Source organism: Bidens hawaiensis, unplaced genomic scaffold (assembly GCF_021521415.1).
Source record: "Bidens hawaiensis isolate Kalapana, Puna unplaced genomic scaffold, B.hawaiensis_p1.1 tig00011273_1, whole genome shotgun sequence".
Taxonomy (NCBI): domain Eukaryota; kingdom Viridiplantae; phylum Streptophyta; class Magnoliopsida; order Asterales; family Asteraceae; genus Bidens; species Bidens hawaiensis.
This window is the reverse complement of record NW_027491879.1, coordinates 577,262-588,211: the sequence shown is the minus strand read 5'-3', so window position 1 is coordinate 588,211 and position 10,950 is coordinate 577,262. Positions and strand designations below refer to the sequence as shown.

At 42.8% G+C, this 10,950-nt stretch overlaps 1 protein-coding gene across 1 annotated transcript; it reads right to left on the bottom strand.

The window, feature by feature from the left end:
- Positions 1 to 9,906: 9,906 nt before the first annotated feature.
- On the bottom strand, positions 9,907 to 10,365 carry LOC143537687 (uncharacterized). The gene has a single exon (XM_077031401.1). The coding sequence runs from the start codon at positions 10,363 to 10,365 to the stop codon at positions 9,907 to 9,909; it is 459 nt and encodes a 152-aa protein (XP_076887516.1).
- Between the last annotated feature and the right edge of the window lie 585 nt (positions 10,366 to 10,950).

Sequence of the window (10,950 nt, the reverse complement as noted above, 5' to 3'; positions counted from 1 at the left end):
TTTTAATTTTTTTTTTTTCAAAAATTTTCCTACAACTAAGTAAAATAAACCCCATCCCCACACCTAGAACGAAATCGTCCTCGATGAGTATAAGGAAAAGAAATAAAATAAAAATATAAACATAAAATAAAAAGATAATATACAAGAGTAAAAACAAAGAACGGGTTACTCCTCTGGTTTGTGTGCAGAATCTTCAATAGCTGAGTAGTGTCCAAACGACCGTAAAGCATTTCATTCGCGGCCGCAACCTCAGGAGAACCTGTTCCAAGACACCAGCATAGCTACGATGCGCATAATATAACCTGCAAAACTCAAACTCGCTCGCATGTAGCGTCGTACAATACGGAAAACAAAAACATAAAGAAATAAACATATTTTTGTGTTTTTGGTTTTTATGCTTTTTTTTATAGACAAAACAAAGAAAACAGATAGCACACACACATAACATAAGTACAAACTCTACAACTCGGGCAGGATCCCGAGTGGTGCATCCATCACGTCAACGTTTCATAGAGCTAGTCAAGGTAGAATACCTCGACCGTCTGATCAGTCACCGGCTCGTTAATGTAGTGCTTCAGTCTATGACCGTTCACCTTAAACTTCCCGCCTTTATCTTCTATCTCAACAGTGCCGTACGGGAAGACCTCAGTGACCGTGAACGGTCCCGACCATCGGAATCTCAACTTTCCCGGGAATAACCTCAACCGGGAGTTATACAATAAAACCAAATCCCCACACTTGAACTGCTTGTTACCCTTCAACTTCCTATCGTGCAGTTCCTTCGTCCGCTCCTTATACCTAAATGACTGCGCGTAAGCGTGATCTCTCAGCTCCTCTAACTCGTGCAACTGGTGGAAACGAGTGCTCTCTGCGGCAGACATATCAAAATTGACCCTCTGTAGGGCCCAAGAAGCATGGTGCTCTAACTCAACAGGCAGGTGGCAGGCCTTCCCATAAATCATCTGAAATGGTGTGGAACCGGTCGGAGTCTTGTAGGCTGTACGGAAGGCCCACAACGCGTCATCCAGCTTGTCGGACCAATCCCGACGATTCGAACCAACTATTTTCTCAAGGATACGTTTGATCCCCCGGTTACTCATTTCTACCTGTCCACTAGTCTGTGGGTGGTAGGCGCTTGAAACCGATGGGTGACCCCATAGCGACGCAACGCCTTCTCCATCTGCGCATTGCAGATGTGAGTTCCTCTATCACTGATCAACGCCTTCGGGACACCAAAACGAGCAAAAAGGCTCTTGAGAAAACGGAGTACAACTCGGGCATCATTAGTGGGTGAGGCCTTGGCCTCAACCCACTTCGAGACATAATCAACCGCCATGAGTATATACTTGTTCCCACGCGAAGATGGAAACGGTCCCATGAAATCAATGCCCCAAACATCAAAAACCTCCCAAACCTGAATAGCATTCTGGGGCATTTCATTTCGCGAAGAAATGTTGCCGACCCGCTGGCAACGATCACAACTCCTCACAAACGCGTGCGCATCTTTAAAAATCGAAGGCCAATAAAAACCACAATCAAACACCTTCTTCGCCGTCAAACTCGCACCGTGGTGACCTCCTGTCGGTCCAACATGGCAATGGCTCAGAATCTGCCATCCCTCCTTAACATCAACACACCTCCCGATCAACTGGTCAGCACCAATACGAAAGAGATATGGATCGTCCCACAGGTAAAACTTAACATCAGCAAAGAATTTCTTCCTTTGCTGGTATGACATCTTCGGGTAGTACCCGTCTGCAAGATAGTTCGCGAAGTCGGCGAACCATGGGAAACCCTCATCCTGAGCCGAAACAAACATAAGACTCTCTGTCGGAAAGTGGTCATTAATCCTGACCCCCGGCTCTCCTAACTCAGCTCCCTCAAGACGCGAAAGATGATCGGCCGCCACATTCTCGGCCCCCTTCTTATCACGGAATTCAATATCAAACTCTTGAAGCAACAGGATCCATCGGATAAGGCTTGGTTTAGCATCCTGTTTCCTAAAGAGATAACGAATGGCAGAATGATCCGTGTACACAATCATCTTGGACAGAACAAGATAGGACCTGAATTTGTCGAATGCAAACACCACAGCTAAAAGCTCTTTCTCGGTGGTGGTGTAACTCTCCTGTGCACCATTCAGGGTCCGACTAGCATAGAAAATCGGATGGAAGTGTTTATCCTTCCGCTGTCCAAGAACCGCTCCTACCGCGAAGTCGCTCGCAACACACATCAACTCAAAGGGAAGCGACCAGTCGGGAGCAATCATGATCGGGGCGTTAACGAGTTTGTCTTTTAAAATATCAAACACCTCGATACACTGCTCAGAAAATACGAATGGAGCATCCTTCTCCAAGAGTTTGGTCAAGGGTCTCACAATCTTAGAAAAATCTTTAATGAACCGGCGATAGAACCCAGCATGACCCAGAAAACTCCGGATGGATCTCACGGAAGTGGGCGGGGGAAGATTAGAGATGGTATCGACCTTCGCTCGGTCGACCTCTATCCCCACACTCGAAATACGATGCCCCAAAACGATGCCCTCGCGTACCATGAAGTGACACTTCTCCCAGTTAAGAACTAGGTTGGTGTCAACGCATCGGGCCAACATCCTCTCGAGGTTGGAGAGACACTGATCGAAAGAGCTCCCAAATACAGAAAAATCGTCCATGAACACCTCCATGGAGTCCTCGATCATGTCATGAAATATGGCCACCATGCACCTCTGAAATGTGCCTGGAGCGTTACACAGTTCGAATGGCATACGTCGGTAGGCAAACGTACCGTATGGGCAGGTAAACGTGGTTTTCTCCTGGTCATCGAGAGCAATAGGGATCTGAAAGTATCAAGAGAAACCATCTAAGAAGCAGTAGTACCGTTGACCTGCCAAACGCTCCAACATCTGATCAATGAAGAGTAGAGGAAAGTGGTATTTCCTCGTGGCATCATTCAGTCTACGGTAATCGATGCAGACTCTCCAACCGGTCATAGTCCTAGTGGAAATGAGCTCGTTCCTCTCATTGGTGACGACAGTCATGCCACCCTTTTTGGGAACCACTTGGACTGGACTAACCCACGAACTATCGGAAATGGGGAAAATGATCCCCGCATCAAGGAGTTTTATGATCTCCTTCTTCACGACCTCCTGCATCTTCGGATTAAGCCACCGCTGTGGCTGAACGACAATCCTATAATTATCCTCCATGAGAATTTTATGCGTGCAAAATGAAGGGTTGATACCCTTGATGTCGATAATCTTCCATGCAATGGCCTCCTTGTGCTCCCGAAGAACCCTCAACAATCTTTCTCTCTCGACCTCTGTCAAAGCAGATTCGACAATAACCGGCAACTTCCTCTCCTCGTCCAAAAACGCGTACTCCAGATGGGCAGGTAAATCCTTAAGCTCTAAGGAAGCAGGGGGGCTCTCGACAGAAGGTTGGGCCATCGGATCGTCACGTACTATCTCAGCAGACACATCAGACTCAGGGTGACGTGACTCGGCGTCATCTTCTGTTGACTAATCGGTCATGGCAACCATCTCAATCTCCGGAATGTCCCTATCGAGAATCTGAGTGTCAGAGGTAGATCCTCCACAGATCTCGCTGAAAATCTCCCCAACATGCTCCATGATGGTGTCAATAAAGTACAATGAGTCATCAGCAGATTTGGGGTGTTTCAGTGACTGTCTAACGTCAAAGGTGGCGTTCTCATCCCCAACTCTCAAAATCAACTTACCCTCGCAGACGTCGATCAACGCCTGTGAAGTGGCAAGGAATGGTCGGCCTAAAATCAGTGGTACGCTTTCACCGTCGTTCATGTCCAGAATGACAAAGTCCAACGGGAAGATGAACTTGTCGACACGAACCAGCATGTTCTCGACCACCCCTCGAGGGTATTTCACAGAACGATCAACAAGCTGGATACTCATCCTGGTAGGCCTCGGTTCGCCTAAACCCAGCTTGCGATACATAGAATACGGCATGAGATTAATGCTGGCACCGAGATCGGCCAGCGCATGAATGACCGTATCATCACTCAAGATGCAGGGAATCGTGAAACTCCCTGGATCGGCCATCTTTTCTGGTAATTTCCGTTGTAAGACAGCAGAACAGCTAGCACTCAATGGGATGGAAGCGACCTCAGCAAGCTTCTCCTCATTCGAAAGGATATCCTTGAGGAACTTCGCGTGTTTAGGCATCTGAGTCAGTGCCTCAAGGAATGGGATGTTAAGGCGAAGCTGCTTCAAAAGATCAAGAAATTTGGAACTCTGCTCCTCATCTCTGTCTCGGCGGAGTCTTCCAGGGTATGGTACTTTAGGCTTGTAGACTCTCGGCGGCTCGCTCGGTAGCTGCTGTCTCTCGGCCTGTGCTGAACTCCCTGGGCTGCTTCTCCAATGCACCTGGGCCAGTGGAAACTCCATCTGAATCTCCTCATCCACCTACTCCTCTACAACTACTGCAGGCTCCTCGACGACTCCTCTCTGCTGACTCCCGGGCTCCTCTCGTGCCCCTGCACCGCTCCTCGTTGTCACAGCTTTAGCGAAGCCCTTTGGGTTCTTCTCGGTGTTACTTGGTAGTGAACCCTGCGGCCTCTCGTTCAACCTACTCGCTATCTCTCCCATCTACCGCTCGAGACTCTGAATTGACGCTCCCTGATTCCTCATGAACTGCTCGTGCTCCCGAAACTTCTCCTGCGTCTCCTTGTGTCGGGAATCCTCTCGTGACATAAGCTGTGACAGCATCTGTGTTTGTTGCGCCATAATCTCCTCCAAAGTGGGCTTCTTCTCCCCACTGCTCGCTATCTCACCGGCATCCTAAAATAAACTCTGGCGTTGCTGAAAACCGGACTGGTTGCCGCTCCTCCAGTTGGAGTTCTGATTTCCCCTTCATCCTGAATTATAAGAATTGAAAGAATTTGGATTTCGGTTTGGATTTCCTACGAAGTCTACGGCCTCCTCTTGGGAACTGACTGGGCACTGAACGGTATCATGCCCACCTCTGCAGATCTCACACAACTTACTCTTCGTCTGCATATCCTTTACCATCTTCGGCAACGCCTCGACCTGTGCCGTCAGTGCGGTGGTGGTGTCCACTGAATGCATGCCTCGTGAGATGGAATCGACGGTCTTGCCTCCTCTGGAGGGTGGTCTCTGGTACCCACTCATAGCTAGCCCATTGAATAAAGTGATACACTCATCTGGGTCCTTGGTTGTCAACAGATTTCCTCCCGCCGCCGTGTCGAGCATATTCTGCGTCGCGTATGTCACTTCATTATAAAATTTCTCGACGACCGCCCAATCTTGCAAGCCGTGGTTCGGGCACAATGCTAATAGATTCTTGAATTGCTCCCAGGTCTCGTAAAAGCTCTCTGTGACCTCCATCTGGAAAGAAAGTATCTGGTTACGCAAACGAGCGGCCTTAAGGATCGTAGTTTTCAAGAAATTGGGACTGCATGGCAGCCCTAGTAGCTATGGAGCCCTGTGGGAGGGACTCGAGCCATAGACTCGCTTGATCAGCGAGAGAAAACGGAAAGACGCGGAGCTTAACGGCGTCTTCGGAAACGCCCGCAAGATGGAAAGTGTCGCAGATACGCACGATGCGGGTGAGATGAGAGTGCGGGTTCTCATGAAGCAACCCGTGAAAATGAGCAGAATGAGCAATGGTATTTAGAATTTTTGACTGGATCTGCCAGTACGTCGCAACTCCAATGGTGGGTGGTGCGATGCTGGATCTCGCGCCAGCATTGGCCGGTCGGGCCCGGTCCGTAACTGTCCTCCTCGGTGGAATGTCGCCCATGATCCTATCCCTATCGTCAAGGTCAACGGATGAAGAAGTGGACGAGGGTGAAACGGGACGATGTCTCTCACGAAACTCTCTCTCTGGCCTTCGAAATGCTTCCGTGTCGGGGGGTCCACGAGATCGAGTCTGTCGCATAAAAACTATAATAAGAAATAAGATTATCTAAACTATTCTAACAAATAAGCAAAATAAAACAAAAATAATTACAAGTAGCACAAAAGGTAAGTCTTAACTCGGATTGCTCTCAAAACGCCTAAAACCGTGTCCCTGGCAACGGCGCCAAAAACTTGATGTGTGTCTAATAACCCTATAAAATTGACCCTCACAACTAAGCTTTAAATATAAAATGAAAATCCTAAAACCACACACAACCGGCAAGTGTACCGATCGCAAGTAGTATAGACCTAGGAAGTCCGAGTATCGAACACGTGGACACGTAAGAACGCTAAAGATCACTAACCCTAGACAAGACCTACTTTAGAATAATATTTAATTGATTTTTGATTTTTAATTACTTAACTGAACTAACTAGACTGAGTGACAAAAGTTACCTAAAATAGAAAACTTAACGGGGAACTAACTGAGTTGACTTCGGGTGGAGAAAAATGTCTACCTAGGTCTGAATCAAATTGAAGGCCTAACAAGTTAATGGATTGAATGATATATAGACACCGGTCCCTAAAGATGACATGACTAAGGATCGCTCGGGCTCACTGGATTACCTCTCGGTCTCACTCAACAAGCCTAAACTGCTCAAAATCGCCTAAAACGACCAAACCGGGAAACAATTGCTAACGTATTATAATGCTAGATCACCTCTCGGTACCAACACTCGACCCTAATGGTAATGAATTCTACACAACCAAGGATAGAGGAACAATTCAACTTAAACCAAAATAGATCAACTAATCGCTCAAAACACCTAACCCTGATAAGAAACGAACTCGCTCTCGCGCAAACCTTATTCTAGCATGCAAAGGCAATGAGACAACCCTAACTCACCTCTCGGTCTCAAGGAAGGTGTCTAACCGATGTACTTAATCCAATAAATCATGCAACAAAACCCTACGGTTGTTCCTACCGCAAACAAATCCTAAACACAAAGTCTATAATCAAACAATGCACCAATCAATCAACACAAAACTAATCAATCAACACACGAGGTTTATGCAATGAATCACCAAAATTTCCAGCCCTTAAACACAACCTATTTCAAGTCTAAATCAAACTTTACAATAGCAATTCAAGTCTATTAATCAAACAATCCAACAAGCTCATCAAACACTAACAATAATCATCATTCCTAGGTAGAACTAACAAGATTAGCCTAGCATATTAATTGGACAGCCATGAACATTGAATAAAACCATTAATAAACTCATACCAATCATCTTAAAAATTGTCCAACGATCAATAATAATCATAAACACTTCAATCTCTAACACAATTGCAAAACAAATTAACAATTAAGCAAGAAACTAAAAGTGTATGAACAATGAAAAAGATGTAAGGATATGGATGTTTCCGGGGCTGCTCCTTGCTGTAAAATCTAATGATAATCGATCCCGAGGCTTTGTTCTTGCTTGTTCTTCCTTCCCTAGCCGCCACAAGCTCCAAACCCTAGCACACAAAATTCTTTCTTTTCTTCCTTTCTCCTGGTCCGATCGGAACTCCTGCTGGCCTAGGGTTTTTTTATTTTTTTTTTATGTTATAATATAATATAGTCTTGGGCCTCCATGATGCATACGGGTCGGGCCTTGAGCTTTGTCTTGAACTTGTATGCGTAAAAAGGCTCGTAGAATGCTCGAAAAGTCCCGGTTTTCTTCTTTCTTTCACCCAAAACCTACAAGATTAATAAATGTATGTAAAACCTATCTAAAACGAGTTAAAATATATAAAATATAATATAATACGTAGATAAAACGTGCGGAAAATACGAATGTTTTACAACACATCAGTCTCAAGTTTAGCAAAAATGTTCTGTTTTAGCTCAAAGTCTCCAGAAACCATTAAACTTACATGTGAACCAAATATTAATAATATTCAATAAAAACTTGGCTCAAAAGCACTTAAAAGTAGAGAATATTTATATAATAATATGTATAATTGAGACCACATCAAATATCCTCATACTTAAATCTTTTTCGTCCCTAAAAAGCTATTTGCAATGGAATCAGAATTGGAAAACTAGGTTTCAAAACATTTAAGTTACTTTAATTAATAATAGATAAACACAAAAACCGCGATTGAAGATATTGTTGTCCACTTAAACCCAGCCACCAACCTATCAAGCCCCCCATCATATTGAGTGATTAAGTTCAAGTGATATCAATAAGTCTATTGGTCTCACACCTAAAGAGTTGCAGATCTCCTTACCCCCATCTCAACCATAACCAAGACAATTAAAACCGGGTTAAAACAGACTGGTTCAACCTATCACTGTAAGCTAAAAACCCTTTAATGGTAGGAAGAAAATGCACTTAAGTGGAATTTAAATGGATGAAAGGTCAAGTGAGGTCGTACGAGCAATTCCTAATCCTAAAACTATATTAGCCGATTTCTGCCCTACATTGTTTCACCCGAGCTGCAACCCAGTATATGATGGTTTCAGGCCTCCACCCTTAGTATTTCCTAAAAATATTTATTGACTAAGAACCTTCGAACCCCAATAGTGTATCCTTAGAGTTACCATCCCCTTGGTAACACGTAAGCTTTAGGCCCCGTTTACTATGTGCCTTTTGGCCCCTTTTTTCTATTTTTGAAATTTTTTTTAGTGAATGCTTCTTTGGCATTTGTATAACTTTCTCATTCACTTTTAATTTCAAAATAATTACACATATTTCACGTTCTTGCAACAAAACTTTCCGCACTTCGGCATCTTTTACCTAAATATATAACTATTTTTCTAAGCTCGTATAAATGATCGACATGGTGGGGCGCCACCGCTCGTTATTTACTTTCATAAAACAGAGTGGCGTGCTAATTTTAAGTGCATGTAATTATCACCACCTCAAAGTATGAAGATTACGGTAATAATCAGTGGAAACTTTTCAAGGCTAGTTGGGCCTACCGACACATCCCAAGTTAACTGCGCTTTCTATAATTTTTTTTATCTCATATATATTAGTAGTTTTAAAAACCAATCCCCAATTTTTTTATCATTTTCCATTTTCTTGCAAAACATTTAATTCAAGGGAACTTTTTTTGTTTCTTTCTTTTTTTGTTTTTGATTTTATTATTATTATTATTATTATTATTATTATTATTATTATTATTATTATTATTATTCAAGGGAAATTTTTTTATCATATTATTAATTTTTTTATCACTTTCCATTTTCTTGCAAAACAATTAATTCAATGGAAATTTTTTTGTTTCTTTCTTTCTTTTAATTTTTTTATTAATTTATTATTATTATTATTATTATTATTATTTGTATTATTACAACTAAGTAATAAAAAACACCCCGCTTTTATTATTTTATTATTTATTTATTTATTATTTTTTATTTTATTTTATTTATTTTTGTCTTACAACTAAGTAAAATAAACTTCAATCCCCAAACTTGAACGAAAACATTGTCCTCGATGAGAACAAGAAAAAGAAATAAAAATAAAACTATTCTAGAAATAAAATTTGAAAGAAAAGAACTAATACTCCCCTGGTAAATAGCTGGGTCTTCTAATCTTGCGATACTCGGGAGCAAGTTCCACTACGCTATCAGAGCTATCATGCGAATAAATACCATATGTACTAAAGCACACTTGCTCGCATATAGCGGCGCACTAAACAAAAAGAAAATATAAGAAACAAACATATTTTATAGAATACTTCTAAAATCGACCGACTCGAATTTTGCATTTTACGATTTTTATTTATTTATTATTTTTTTAGTTTTTTATTTGTTTTTTATTTATTTTTTATTTTTTTATAGAATACTTCTAAAATCGACCGACTCGAATGGAGAATGAGTACGAGCAGTCGTTAATAGAGAGATATCCTTAACAGAAAAATAAAAAAAACAAAATAACTACAAAACTCCACAACTCGGGCTGCCTCCCAAGAGCGCTTAGTTTAGCGAGTCCTCAGTCTGACCCCTCCATCACACCTAATCAGTTAGTGCATCGAGGTACAAGACCTCAGCCGTTTGCTCTGCTACCGCCTCGCGTATATAGTGCTTCAACCTGTGACCGTTCAACTTGAACTTCCCACTCTCATCTTCAATCTCAATTGTGCCATACGGGAATACCTCAAAAATCATAAACGGACCTGACCATCGAGAATTCAGCTTACTTGGAAATAATTGTAACCGGGAATTGTGCAGCAAAACCTGATCCCCACACTTAAACTGCTTATTGCCCTTCAACTTACGATCGTGCAGTTCTTTTATCCGCTGCTTATAACTATATGAATGTGTGTAAGCGTGGTCCCGCAACTCCTCTAACTCATACAGCTGATGCACACGATTTTCACCCGCGGTTGAAATGTCTAAATTAACTGTCTGAAGAGCCCATAAAGCACGGTGTTCCAACTCCACTGGTAGATGGCATGCCTTTCCATAGATCATCCAAAACGGAATAGATCCAGTCTAAGTCTTATAGGCTATACGGAAGGCCCGCAAAGCGTCATCTAACTTGTCAGACCAATCCTTGCGATTTGATCCAACAATCTTCTCAAGGATACGTTTAATGCCCCGATTACCCACCTCCACCTGCCCACTAGTCTGTGGGTGGTAGGCAGTTTCAAGCCGATGGGTGACCCCATATCGTTGCAAAGTCATCTCCATCTGCGCGTTAAAGAAGTGAGTACCTCGATACCTGATCAAGGCTTTCGGAACACCAAAACGTGAGAATAGAGCCTTAAGAAATCTCACTACAACCCTAGCGTCATTTGTGGGTAATGCTTTGGCCTCAACCCACTTTGATACGTAATCTACTGCCATATGTATGTACTTGTTCCCACGTGAAGATGGAAACAGGCTCACAAAATCGATACTCCAAATGTCGAACACCTCGCACTGAATAACATTTTGGGGCATCTCATTCCAGGATGAGATATTTCTAACACGCTGACATCGATCACAACCTTTCAAAAATTAATGCGGATCCTTAAGCACCGTCGGCCAATAAAATCCAGATTCAAAAACATTCTT